At 40.1% G+C, this 14,906-nt stretch overlaps 1 protein-coding gene across 4 annotated transcripts in view; it reads right to left on the bottom strand.

Moving 5' to 3' along the window:
- Positions 1-2,858: 2,858 nt before the first annotated feature.
- SHC3 (SHC adaptor protein 3) overlaps positions 2,859-14,906 on the bottom strand; it is a 46,927-nt gene continuing 34,879 nt past the window's right edge. For all 4 annotated transcript variants that reach the window (XM_048504091.1, XM_048504092.1, XM_048504093.1 and 1 more), the window contains 7 exons: positions 13,440-13,491; positions 11,792-11,918; positions 10,841-10,994; positions 8,901-8,997; positions 7,982-8,167; positions 5,129-5,424; positions 2,859-3,717 (listed from right to left, as the gene is read on the bottom strand). In XM_048504091.1, the coding sequence (XP_048360048.1) occupies positions 3,589-3,717; positions 5,129-5,424; positions 7,982-8,167; positions 8,901-8,997; positions 10,841-10,994; positions 11,792-11,918; positions 13,440-13,491 (1,041 nt within the window). In that variant the 3' untranslated portion in view covers positions 2,859-3,588. The remainder of the gene's footprint in view (positions 3,718-5,128; positions 5,425-7,981; positions 8,168-8,900; positions 8,998-10,840; positions 10,995-11,791; positions 11,919-13,439; positions 13,492-14,906) is intronic.

Below are 14,906 nucleotides of genomic sequence, written 5' to 3'. Positions count from 1 at the left end.
GACTTCTGTTTGGTGGAATAGTTTGCCTGTGGCAGAAGGATTCCAACATTAATAATAGTCCATAAAGTGTGCCCTAGGTGAGAAACGATCTGCAGCTCATTCCTACATCAGTTTACTCATAAAAATTTCACTGGTTTCAGTGAGATTTATTCCCATGTAAGTATGCAGGAGATTGCAGCCTTAATAGAGTTACAGGAACAGAGGAATAGCTGCCTGTGTTATACACTGTGTGTATCCATAACACTAAAATAGAAAATGAATTTTTATTGTTGTTGCTAATTTACATGAACTTGGAAAGCTAACACAAGTAATGTGTGAAAAATTTCTTACCATGAAGTCAGACCAAATAGAGTACCTGATACTCAATAATGCACATAACTGGTAGAATTGCGAAGAGCTCCAAGCAGACCTTTATAAATTAGGTGAGTGGGCTAAGAAATGGCAAATGCAGTTCAATGTAGCAAAATGTAAAGTGATGTACATACGGACAAAAAAATCCAAACTTCACATACACGTTACAGGGGTCAGTGCTATCAGTCACAAACCAGGAAAGGGATTTGGGTGTCTTAGTTGATAGTTCCATGGGAATGTCAACCCAATGCATGCATGGCAGCTGTGAAAAAGGCAAACTCTATGCTGGGGATTATTAGGGAAGGAATGGATAATGTCGCAAACTACCCGGCAAATCGGCGATTGTTTGTGCCCTTATAAGAAGAAGCAGTAGTCGCTGTACACCCCACTTGGAGCAAGCGACTCCCACTTACGGAGTACTGTGTTCAGTTCCTGGTGTTAAGCACATCTCAAAAAGGATATCGAACCAGATAGAAAGAAAGAAGTGCAGTGAAAGGGCAACTTTAAGGATGATTGAGGGACTGGAGCACCTTCCTTATGAGGAGAGGCTGCAGCGTTTGGGACTCTTTAGTTTGGAGAGGAGACGTCTGAGGGGGGATATGATTGAAGTCTATAAAATTATGCATGGGGTAGAAAATGTTGACAGAGAGAAATTTTTCTCTCTTTTTCACAATACTAGAACCAGGGGGCATACATTGAAAATGCTGAGGGGAAGAATTAGGACTAATAAAAGGAAACATTTCTTCACACAATGCATGATTGGTGTTTAGAATATGATTTCACAGGAGGTGTGATGGTCACTAACCTGGATAGCTTTAAAAGGAGAAGTCGATCTATGGCTACCAATCTCGATCCTCCTTGATCTGAGATTGCAAATGCCTTAGCAGACCAGGTGCTCCGGAGCAGTCATTGCTTTCACATCCTGTATGTGAGCTCCCAAAGGCATCTGGTGGGCCACTGCGAGTAGCAGAGTGTTGGACTAGATCAGGAGTCTGCAACCTGTGGCTCTCCTGAAGTTCATGGACTACAATTCCCATCAGCCCTGGCCAGCATGGCCAATTGGCCATACTGGCAGGGGCTGATGGGATTTGTAGTCCATGAACATCTGAAGAGCCACAGGTTGCAGATCCAGAGTGAGAATGCGACTTTGGTCTGATCTAACAGGCTCTTTCCTATGTTCTTTGAAACCAGTTTCTTTTTTACACCGACAGAATTTGCTTGCTGAATTACAGGAAAATACTGCTTTAAAAAGTTTTTTTTAAAAGCTAACGTAAAAAAAATCTTTCCGGGTCTTCCTTTCCAAACTTTCCCAGTGCATCACCCTTCACACATACTGGGTGATGTAGTGTCATGCTGGGGATCTCTCCAGGGCTCAAGTGGGGGAGGTGTGGAGCCACAGCAGCAGTGAGGAGAGTCAGCGTGGTCAAAGGGCCTGGGAGCTGCCCCACTGCTACTTGATCCACCATCATGGAAGAAGGCTAGAGTTCGCCTCTCTTTCCTGACTAACAATGAGCCAGTAGGAAGCAAGCAGAATGACATGAGACTTGACAAGCAGAACCTCAGATATACAGTCAGTGCTGCTAGGACTTCCCTTGGACAGAGTGAGCAGGAAATATGGAAACCCATCATTTCCTCCCATGCCACCAGTGGGTGAGAAAAAAGTGAGCTCCAGAGAAACTGGACATATCATCCTCTGGCAGCTAACAGCATGGCTCTAGAAGGTGGCAACAGGTATAGGCTATGCCTGATGCTTCCTCCCACTACCACCAGCTGGGTCAGCATCTTTACCAGACTATGCTGCCCCAGGCAGCCATTTGAGTTACTTGGCCAGGAAACTGGCTCAGCCTCCATGACTTTGTCTCCTTTTTGGTTTAAAGTAAATGGCCATGACCATCACCTTGTGGGAATAAATGCTGAAAATTAATTATGGGATTTGGGAAGAAATACTTTCCTGTTCTGCCAGGCATTTGGCCAGCCGGGATGACGCCACACTTCTGTGACAAATATCTGGCCTCCGTGGGTGCAAGAATGGGGAAGGGGAAACAATTTTAATCAGCATCTAAATTTTTAATTTTTTTAAATTTTTATAATTTACATATGGTTTTAACTGAAATGAATGTAGAATGGATTTTAACTGTTTTTATATAATTGTTGGACACCACCCTGAGCCCTTCGGAGAAGGGCGGTATAGAAGTTTAATAAAATAAATAAATAAATAAATAAAAATAATCCTAACTCCACTGCTTAAATGGGTAATCCATGATCTTGTTGTATAAAAAAGGAGGATGAAAAATTCTATCTACACTCTCTCCATAGTATTCATAAGTTTACAAGCCTCTATGAAAATGTAAGTGAATCAATGTACATAGACTACTATAGATGTTGTTTCCAAGCAAAGTGTGAGCTCCATGAAAAAAGGGCAGAATCAAAAATGAAATAATAAGCAAATAAAAAAGAATGACCAAAATTCCTTTGGCAAAGAAGTGAATTAATGAGAAGAACCTTAATATCGACCATTGGTTTAATAAATCAAAGCTTATCTTAAGATATATATTAGAAAAATCGATGCATTTACCTTATACACAAAGAGTTCACAACAAGTCAAAGTCAAAGCAAGTTATAAACAATTTGGAGTAGCATTATATAAGAATGTCAGTGGGACATTCAGAAAGAGAAAATGCTTTTGTATTTAAGAGTCAGTGAATAATGTTTTCAAAAGTTGCTTCAAAGTAACTTGCCCTGCAGAAATTCTATCTCTTAGAATAATTTTCTCTCAACTGGTATTTAATCATCAAAGGTTGCCTGCTTACTCCTTTCTCATTGTGCTTATTAGATCTTTGAAATGTATTCAGTCATCTGAACAATTAGAGTTGGCATCTTTGCTTCAGTTAAGAAAGCACAGAGCAGAATATTTTTGTTCTATACTTACAGCAGACTGATTTTAAAAATATAAATATCTATATATTTATACATAATGTGTGTGTTTGGTCAATATTCATATTAAAGAATCAGAATGTTTTTATTAAAGTCATTTTAAAAGGGGAGAGTGTGCCAGCAGTTTTGCCATGATTTACTGACCCTAGCGGGCAATAAGAATTTTCTTTTTCTTGGTATTATGTGAAATGGTATTTCATTAACCTACAGAAAATACAACAGGTGATAAATCTTTTAGTATGGAAATAAGTTTGTAGGCCTTCTCTGGTAGTAGCTAAACAGAGATAATCATTGTTCTTCTCATCACTGTGTTCTCTCTGCTGGCTGATGGAGGCAGAGTTCACTCCCAGAAGAGACAATGGGCAAATTGTTTTCAAGGTGATGGTTGATGAGATGGCTGATGCTGTCAAAAACACGGTCCTTGGTCCGAACCTAAAAAGAAAAAAATGTTTTTTATGTTTATGAGAAAGATTTTTATGTTTACCAAAGGTAGCAACTTTGGCCTGAGACTCCATGTGGGCTGAAAGAGATACAATTTCCTGAGCAATTGGTTCAATATTTGAGCACCTAAAGCAGAAACATGGGAAATCAGAACTGCAGGTGTCTTTTCTGTAACATCTCGTGTGATCTACTATCCCAACTTCCTTGCCTACACTTGACTGTCCATCACTGCCCCTTGTGGTGTACCGGAGGTAGTGGTCAGCATATGAAGAATCAGAGGGATACTGATACTGGGGGGGGGGGGAGTGAATTTCGAGGATACAGACCCTCTGGTATGACCCCAGTTCTCCACATCCCCAATGTAGGGAGAGGGAATCAGCTTTCCTGTTACCAAAAGGTGGGGTTTCACAATTTGAAAAAAAATAGGGAGTCCTGATGCTCAAACAGTCCCTAAATAATAGCTTTTATTACTACAAGAAACAGAATATACTTTAAAAAATGTACACCATTTGGAAAGCCATCCAAATCTTTTATAATAAGTAGTATTCTGAAACAATACTGACCATAAATGTTTTTTGGGCAAATGAATTCTGAGCCATGTACATTGACTGTACATTTTAGATTCTGAATTAGAAAGCCTTGCTTTAAAAGTTAAACACTTTTTGACCCACAGAGGAAAGAGAGAGAAACGTTTGAAATGCAACTTTTCTCTTTATGAAGTATTTGGCTTGTCACAAGTAGAAGCAACCACAGACTAATTTAGCTTAGTGGGAAGTACATTATTACCAAAATAGTCTTTCACTGCCCTCTAGTGTACATTCCATGAGTTGCAGCCATTCCTCTCCCAAGGTTTGGCTGTTACCTGATTTTGAGCCCAGGCTATTGGCCAGAAACAAATTTTAGGTTTCATTTTTAAATCCCAGTTTTTAAAATCACAACTTCATTTTCACTGCAGAAGTTCTTCTGTTAAACAGAACGAGGTGGTATAGACTTTGGCAGATACTTCTGAGATACTGTCACAATAATAGCCTTATAGAGGTAGCATTTATAGTGGTTAGAGAATTGGACTAGGATCTGGTTTGAATCCCCAATCTGCAGACCACAGAGGCTTCTCAGTGGTGGGGAGGCTTTTGCACGTTGAGAGCTTTCCCACACCACTGGGAAGCTTCTATGGGAGTGGCAGGGCAGCTCTACACTGGCATGGCAGCCCACCACCTCCAGCTTGGACGGAGCTGCTGTATATTATTCTCTCTTGAAATGAAGCTAATTCTGTCTAGACTGACCTGAATATCCCATTACACAGGCAATGATCACAGTGAAACAGTATGAAGGAATATATTTGCTTTCTATGCTAACAGATTTCAATTCTAAGATTTCTTTAAAGCATTCTTTAAAAACTTACAGTTCCTTCAGGATCCACTAAGAGAAGATGTTTGGCTTGTCCATTGTGTAATCCAGTTAGCACATAGGATCCTGGATTGGAGGTGCTTTTTCTAACCAGAAAGTCTCCACATTTCTTTAAGAGCTGCTCTGCTTCTTTCCTGCTCATTTCCCCTTGGTACCAGGGTTCTGAGCTCAGGTCTCCTGCTATTGCCATGTGAGCTGCTCTGGGCAGAAGAGGACTGGTACATTCCACTGAGGTAGCCTTGTTCAAAATGGGCCCAGGAGTTTGGTTCTTGAGAGCATCTTCAAAGGAGCCTAATGATAGTGTAGATTCAACATACACAAGCAGTGAGAGAAGAGCCATGTGACATAACTGAAATCCAGTATATACAATCTTTTTGATGCATATTTTCCTTTAGAATGGTCTTTCTGTGATTAAAAAGAGTTATAAAACATTTTTCTGTGAAAATGTTCTAAAAAATTAGAACCTTGAAAGAATGTTTTTTACATATTAGATGTTTTGTTCTAAGGGAGATGACAATAAATGGTTAGTTCACATAACTCAGTGGATTCCTTCTTTATGTCATCAATTGCTATGTTTTGTTTTTAATTATCCTTAGAGATGTGCAGAGTAGAAGGGACTCTCTTGGGGCGAATCCCCATTGAGAAATTAAATGTGGATACATCCAGGTTTCAAAAGAAACAGCACCTTTTCATCACGGTTTCACCCTACCCATCGGAGTGTGTGTCTTATGGGCTAGCACTAGCCTGATCTCATCAGATCTCAGAAGTTAAGCAGTATTGGCCTGGGTTAGCACTTGGATGAAAGACCTTCAAGGAATACCGTGGTCACTACGCAGAGGAAAAACACTGGCAAACCACCACTGTCCATCTTTTGTCTGGAAAACCCTAATGGACTGCAATAATTTGGCTGTAACTTGGCAGCACTTTATGTACACAAACACACATACACAATGGCAGAGGCTGAGGAAGGAAGCTGTGTTGCTCAATACTAGTAATTAATGCATTATATCGTCTTCCCTGATCTTCATGAGCAACATTGCAGAATTCTAAGGAGCTACAGGGAAAAGGAGGAATCTGCAAAGATTCATTCCATGAAGCAAGGATGTAGGTAAGGGGTGGTTCTCGGCTTCAAATCCCCCCCCCCCATTACATGCCCGAAGCTCTGCTCCCCATTTGGTATTTTTTGTATTTTTAGTGTTTTTTGTTTTTGGCCTGCAGGGGGCACAGTTTTAGGCTAGCAGCACCAAAATGTCAGGGTATCTTTAAGAGACTCTCCTCATGATACCACCCAGGTTTGGTGAGGTTTGGTTCAGGGGGTCCAACGTTATGGACACCCAAAGGGGGTGCCCCATCCATTGTTTCCAAAGGGAGCTAATAGATGGGGGCTACACCTTTGAGGGTCCATAACTTTGGACTCCCTCAACCAAACTTCCCCAAACCTGGGTGGTATCATCAGAAGAGTCTCATAAAGATACCCTGAACATTTGGTGCTGCTAGCTTAACAATTGCATCCCTGACAGCAGGCATCCTCCAAATTTCCCCAGATTCTCCTTTTAAATTCACTCCCTTTGGTATGGATTTAAAGGGAGAATGTGAGGTCCCCAATTTAAACATTGAAAGTGATGCCGTTTCAGGGTGGGGGAGAACCCCAGCTTCTCCCTTTAAGGTGGATTTAAAAGGAGAATCTGGGCTTCCTAGTTTAAACACCATTGAAGGTGATGCTGTTTGGGGGTGGATTCCAGCATCACAGCGGTCGCTCATGGGGGGGGGGGAGCAAAACTCAGATTTTGCACCAGACTCTATTTTCCCTAGCTACACCTCTGCCTGGAGGGGAGGGCGAAGGGACTGCCGGTTGCCAGCTGGGAGCCCAGCCAGTGGGGGGGAGGGGAGTCTGCCACTCCTGGCCTCGGAGAGCTGCTTTTATAAGCACTGAGGCCGGGGTGGGGCTTTGGGAGGCGTGGCCATGCCCCCAAGGGTGGGTGGGGTGTGGCCCCCCAACCCCCCCATTAAAAATCTATACCTATGTCACTGCCATGAAGTCCTCTCTACTTGTAGTTTTGTCTTCCAGCTACTGCAGCTGGGGCACACAGAGAAAAGGTACTTAGAAGTCCCACCCTATCAGACTGAAGGCAACCTTTATATACATAAGCTCTACATACCACTAGTGGGAGAAGATGCATGGGAGGGCCTCAGTCTCTTTGCCCTGTTTGTTTGGCCCTCCAGGACAACTACCTGGCTGTGTGCTGGACTAGATGGACCACTGTTATAATCCAGTAGGGTATACTTATGTTCTTATGCTATCTAAAGACAATTTCATGATGGTGATATTGTATTCGTTTGTCTGCTGCTGCTGTAGCAGGCGACAAGGTTAGTATGCACTAGGGAAAGCCTTTGTCCCTCTACCCCAAGAAATTAGGAGCCCTCCCCCATCACTACTCATCAGTTTGGCTGTGACTTGGCAGCACTTTATGCACACAAACACACATACACAATGGCAGAGGCTGAGGAAGGAAGTTGTGATGCTCATTACTAGTGAGTAATGAATTATTTATTATAATGGCATGTAGCATTATTTATTATAATGGCATATATATATATAAATTGCTACATGCCGTTATAATATATATATAAGATTTAATTTTAATATAGATTTTAATATATAATTTTAGATTTTAATATATAAGATTTATATATATCAGATTTAATATACCGCCCCATCCCCAAAGGGCTCTGGGCGGTGTACAACCAATAAAACCATCACATTAAATCATGATCACTAAAACAACATTTCCAGTTAGATGCAATTAATTTTGTAGGATTTTAAGCTATCATTTTCAAAATAACTTACTCATGTCAAAAAGATCTTGTCCTGGACTGCTGTCTTTGGTTGCTCTACTAAATAGATTTTCAGCATCTGCTTGAAGCGCTTGCAGAATTTCCATATTTATATGCTGAGAATTCACATAGGTTGGCATCTCTCCTGGTGGTGTTACATTAGACTTTCCTTCAGGCATGTTGTAGATGTCCAAAGACCCTGTGAGCATGAACACATCTTTTTGTCTCAATTTAGCACACTACAATCCTGAACTCTTCCCAGAAGCTAATATTGCCAAATTGAGACTGTTGTACTTTGTTCTTATTGGGAGAAAATAACAGTAAATGGAAAAGACAAAAGTGCTAAGAAAAGTTGAAGACAGTAGGAAAAAAGGAAGACCCATCATGAGATGAATAGTCTCAATAAAGTGACTCACAGCCCTCAGTTTGCAAACGTGGGCAAGGATATTAGCGATAGGTCATTTAGCAGATCATTAATTCATAGGGTCACCATAAGTCAGAGGCAAATTCATGACACTTAACACACAGAGAGACACAGAGACACACAACAACTGGAGAAAGATAAAGGCAATAAGATAAAGACAAGAAGTTTTGATCTGATTTGGCTTTGGGTTTTTGTTTTTTGTTTTTGGAATATGCACAGAATGTTGTCCTCTAATCATTCACTTATTAAGTTTCTCCCTGCATTTCTCTGATCTTTCCAAACCATGTTCAGTATCATCTTTTGCAAATCTCACAGTCCAAGTAAGTCTGCAGACTATGTGAACAGGACAGTGGGAATTTTTAAAAGATCCTGCTCCAGTTGGCACTACTGTCCTTGTTTGGTCCAGCCCCCGTCTCCTCCCCTCTGTCCCTCTGATAATTGATAATTGCTATAACTCCAGATGCAATTTTGACACCCTTTACATAATCAGTTTTAGAACCCCGCTTACCTTGCCTGCTGGGTCCTGGTTGTGAATCCTCGCCAAATGTGTTTCTTATGTGATGGCTCTGGTAGTATATTTGCTCACTTCCCATTGCAGACGCAGACTAAGGTGGTAGTAAAAATATTCTTCATGCAAACTCTACTTTTAAAAACTGTAATGCATTTTCAGTGGGTCTGTTTTATGATTGGTCCAGATGCAATTCTACCCATACCCAGTCTTCGTTCATTCGTATGACACTATGATTGAGCATTCTTTTATGAATGAGTTTGCATAGGAGGATGAGAGTAATGATGACCTTCAGAGAAATTGCACTCCTTTCCTGTATTATTAACCCCTGTAATTCTAAATGACAAAGTAGGTATATTACATCTATAACATGAACTCCTCCAGGTCAGTCATCCTTTCCCGGAATAAACTTGACAGCCTAATAATTCCAATAGTATTTTTATGCAAAATAAAATTGCATAAATCCATGTATCTTCCCCATGATATGATAATAACTGGTGACAGTATTGGGACTGTTCAGGCATTTTGTCTTCTATGATGATGATTCTGCTTCACAGTGAAATAACAGCCACCTTAGCTTTGCAATGAAATAACAGCTACCTGTGACCAGAAAAGGATCAAGGCTTATCCCAGCATTTCTGCAAACAGAGTTGGAACTTGTACACTTTTAGCTGAGTCTACCTACTTTTTCAGTAGTTTAATTCTTACATATAATAGATCTGACAAAAGTGAGAAACTGAGTGAAAGTCAACAATTAACATTAATCAGGACTCTTCTCACAGAGTTCAGTCCAGACTAAATTGGCCATTTCCCCCAACTCCCCCTTCCTGTTGCAGACCCTCCTCTTCTCATGTCTCAGGATTCCCAGTCAACTAGGAGCAGCACGTTGTGGAGATCAGTGGTCTGCAGCATGAGTGGGGAAGCAGGAAAGTTCCATACTGCCATTGGGAAAATTAGACTGGATTCAACCCATATTCTTATTTTACAAGGGCAATGTCAAAAAATGCCCATGTGTAACTTGTACACCTCAACTAATGGATCTGTTCTGACAAATGACATAAATACATCCTAATTTCTATGATTTACTTGTAAAGGAGAATATTTATCAAGACAAGTTTTTAAATGGCCCAAGACCAATTTCTAGACACAAACATTTCTGAAATCTTTCAGGCCAATAAACTGCAAGCACTTTTAGCACCAAAGCTGCCAATATATCTCTTGCGTATGCATACCATTTTTACTGTGAGGCTCTTTATTGGGACCTGTGACGACCTATTGGGACCTCATACCAGAACCTGTTTCAAATCTTAGGCTCATTCCGCACATGCAGAATAATGCACTTTCAAACTGCTTTCAGTGCTCTTTGAAGCTGTGCGGAATAGCAAAATCCACTTGCAAACAGTTGTGAAAGTGGTTTGAAAATGCATTATTTTGTGTGTGCGGAAGGGGCCTTAGAGAAGTTGAAAAACAATTTGGGGGTTCAGTGGAAAACAAGACTCCATTTTCTCTGCCCTGCCTGTCCTGTCATTGAGACTCCAAGAAGTAATACATGTTACATGAATGTAATGTATCATCACAATGTTCATAATAACATACAACACGAGTGGGCCCAAGCTACACTACCAATTCCTAGATACTTTTCTAGAATATTGATCTCACTATTGATCACACTATCATCTGCACACTGGATTTTATGCATGTATTTTTTTTCAAGAGTTTCATGTCCAGGAGCCTTGAAGGTAGGAAAGCTGCAGAATCTCTCTTCCATCATTTACAGGATGAAGACTTATTCAAAATCTCTAAATCACACCTAAAAGGGCTCTCTGATAGTTTTCTTTTCTATAAATAAATCAAGAAATATTCCCCTCATAATTTCTTCTAGCTATTTCACTCTATTAAAATAAGAGATGAGAAAACAAAGCAAGGATTAGATTCCTTACCTGAAGTTCATCTGAAACAGAAGGGAGCATGGCTTTGAGCCTCACATCAACCATGCCTCCAGTGGGAGGCATTTTGTTTGGAATGCTGTTATAATAAGGGTGTTCTGTTGCCTCTCCATCTTCTTCCAACCAAAGTTCATCCAAACTTTGCATCCTGTAAGAAAAAAGCTCTGCTATTTTGCTTCTTGGCTTCCCAGATTTACCATGCCACAAGAACATCCAAACTGTGCCAAATATATTCGGTTCCTGAATTGTTAATCTTCTTTGTTAGATCAACCTCACATATCAGTCTGATCCAAAACTTTGTAAGGCTACTTGATTTGGGTCAATAGATTTCGAGTTGGTCTATGTGTCCTTAGGATTAACATAATGGACACTACTTGTAACTACACAATAGTAGTAACTATTCCAGTGCACTATTTTCTACTCATATATCTCAGACACATGCATATTTCTGCATCCTGATATCAGGCATTTTCACAATATATTTCATAACTGGTTTTCAAAGATTATACAAGATATATTGATTCCAACAGTGCCATAGTAGGATTGCCTACAGGGAGGGATCTAATTTTTCAGGATCTTGCAAATATACCTTTTAATTGCTCCAAAATGTTGCCATAGACCCAATTCATTGTAGAGAATCTGCTTCTTCCTCTCATATGCATAGAGATAGAATTGGTGCTCGGCAATGAAATAGCTTTGATCGCTACTGTATTTCCTGTTTTAGATAATGGTAGTTTGGAGCCAGCAAACATTAGCTTCCAAACATATTATTGTAGTCCTGATGAATAGACTAGATTTTCTAAGAATTGACTTTAAATTTTTACAGCCGGTTGTTCTCTTGCAAATCGAGTTATCATTTATTTCACCAATTTATTGAGGAAACAGCGTATGCATTAAAGGAAACAGCACTTCCACTAGAAAGCATTCTTCCACTGTGTCACTCACCTATCATGAAGAGCAGGAATCTTTGAAGGGCACTGCAAATACTGCTTAAAACGGAGTTCAAATGCTTGCCCTATAGTGCTGATTATATCCTGGGCCAGACCATCACAGCATTCCAAGATATGACATGCTAAAAGTAGTGGGAGGAGAAAGCAAATATTCAAGAATAAATCATCGGTGATTTCAACACCCCTTATTTTACATTTTGTAAACATGATAAAAGTATGGAGTGTATAAGTCGCAGAACTGGTAGGTGGAATTTTGGTTTTTTTTCAGGAGAGCTATCAAGTCATGTGAATTATATAGGGAAGAATTCTGCTGAAATCATTGGCTCACCTGCCTTCCATCATAACAGTTCTGAACCTGATCTGGCAATCTGATTTTACTGGTCAGTATTATCCAACATAATCGTGATTTTTTAAAAAAAATTATATTTCCTGGCTAATATCTCTAGCAATGGAAAATAACTCTGCAAAAGGTAGCCTTGCATCGTGAGAGCTCCCAGCAAGCAGTGTGGGTCCCATTTAATGCCATCCTAAGCAGAGTTACAACCTTCCAAGTCCATTGAAATAAGCAGGCTGAGAAGGGTGTAATTCTGCCTAAGATGGCACTGTTAGTCATTTCAGTTGCTGGCTTAGTTGCTGGCCTAAGTTGCTGTCTTAGAGTCTGGCCTAAGCCAGACTTTTTCATGAGCACAGCTACTTGCTGCGTTAAAAAATATACACATTTTGCAAAAGGACATGTACAAGCCATTCTTTTTTTACCCAAAAAACAGAACTAAAAAGAAAAACAGAACTCTATTGTTCATCCCTAAAATATGCCTAACATTATTTTTACTTGTGTAATTTGAACAACTTCAAGCATTTAAAAAAAAAACCCTGACTAGGCTTATTATTATTTATTAGACAGTGTGGACTTCTGAGATAGAAGACAGTGTGTGTGATAGGAAGTAAAGACTTCTAGATTTAGATTGAACTGTTCCTAACTCTAGCATGTCTTCAGTCAGTGGGCTGTGTAGATAATGAAGCAGGATAGTTAAAAAGTGTCATGGCCACTCTGGCTACCTTTAACACTAGAGCTGCTCTGATGTCTTGACAGCCTTCCCAGCTGAAGGCTGAGAAGTGACAATGAACTCATGTTTATTTACATTGGGCAGCAAAGTGCTGGACCCACTGATCAGAAACTAAGGACCCTTGGTTGTTCTGCAACAAAGCTGAACGTCAGATATGACAAGAGCAATACCATGCAAGTTGGTGGAAATTAACTTGCAGCATCACCTTTTGCTCACTGTCAACCTCATTGGCTTTTGCCCATGTAGGGTGTAGGTGGGCTGAGTAGTTACTGCCTTTCTGCCTCACCTATTTCCTAAAATGCTGGTCTGAGCTTTTTGAAATGGAGGTTTGTGAGATACAAATATTAGCAAGCAGCCAAATAAAGTATTATATACATATATATCATTATATTAATAAAGAACAGAGGTAACATAATCTAAGCAATTTATATTTTCAAAAGGAGGAAAGTGCTGTCTATTTATATGTTGATAATATTACTAGATCGTCTCTTCAGAATCCTTCTGGAGGTGACTTACAATTAAAAGCCACCTTGTAAAAAACCCAAGACATTGAAAAAATAATGTAAAGCTGAACTTTACCTCTGCGATTAACAGGGTCCTTGGCTACGTATGCAACGTAGTCTGTTGTATCCTGGAAGAGGGGTTGGAAATGAGAAAAAGCATTTGTGATGAATAAGTGGATTTCTTTTAATGCTGCTATAAGGATGAATTGCGTTTTATTTGACTATTCACAACTGTTTGCCTGTGCTTGGATGCTATGGTGACCAGTATGTTATAAATATCAATCAGATTAGATTCTAGAATCTAGAGCAGCTAAATTAGTCGGGCAGGTAGAAAATCCTGCACAGGTAATCCTACAATGAAACAGGGCACACTATCTTTATGCACCAAAGACAGAAGCAAAGCTGGGGTATCATTTTTTAACATTTAGAAGAAGACACGCAGATGATAATGAAAACACTCCTGAGTATTCACATCTTTAAAGGGGTGCCCTTCTCTCTGCATTCTGATCTGTGCTTGCTTTCTCAGGAAGAAGTCCAGATTAAATCTTCTTGAAATTACTCTGGTAGAAATTCTGAGAACAGCAGAAGGTATTGTACATTATACACATGCTTTGAGAATAAGGGTATGCCTTATACTTGTAACAGAATGAGAAGGTAGAGTGGACTGTATATAGTCTTCTTGTGGGGCCTGGAAATCTCCGGGAATTACAATTGATCTCCAGATTACAGCCATCAATTCATCTGCAGCATATGGCTGCTTTGGACAGTGGACTCTATGGTATTATACTTTGCTGAGGTGTCTCCTCTTCCAAAAAACCCTCCCCCATATTCCAATCTTTAGGAATATCCCACCACACCACATGCTCCACCACACTTCACACTGTGCCACAGAGAGAAACACATCTTATTGTGACATTCCTCTGAAGATGCCAGCCATGGATGCTGGCAAAACAATAGGAGCAGAAACTACGAGAACACAGATGTGCTGCCAAGAAAACCCACAACAGCCAGTGATGATTCCACTACTCAGAAAATAATTTTTTAAAGAAAACTGGTTGGATGAGAATCTAAGTTAACTTCTCTCTTCAGTGCAAGCCACAGAAAACAGTATGCTTTAATAAAGTCTTGGTGTTTTGGGATGCAGCTCACTGACAATATTTCCAACTTAGGTCCTACATTTTTATTCCAATCAGGGCAACTGTTTTGGGAAGTCAAAAACATCAGTAGGCTCTGTGCAGAACCTGAACTTGGATCTGAAAGAGGAAGGGAGAAAGTGAAGGACTAGTTTTTTCAGTATGAGAAAGAGGTTGTTCTTGGTCAACAAAAGTAAGCAATCACAGGAGTAGTTCTTGGTGTAGTTTGTGAGCATCTCAGGCTCATTAATCTACTGAATTAATAGAGCAAAAGAGGGGTCCATCAACACGCCAGACTTTAATGTCTACCCAAAATACTACCACATTGGGCAACAGGAGAAAACAACGTAGGACTTTTAAAGGCTTTATTTCTAAGTTGGGGGTGCTCTTGGACTCAGGTGATGATGATG

The sequence above is a fragment of the Sphaerodactylus townsendi genome, linkage group LG07 (genome assembly GCF_021028975.2).
Source record: "Sphaerodactylus townsendi isolate TG3544 linkage group LG07, MPM_Stown_v2.3, whole genome shotgun sequence".
Classification (NCBI taxonomy): Eukaryota; Metazoa; Chordata; class Lepidosauria; order Squamata; family Sphaerodactylidae; genus Sphaerodactylus; species Sphaerodactylus townsendi.
This window is presented reverse-complemented; position numbering and strand designations above follow the sequence as displayed.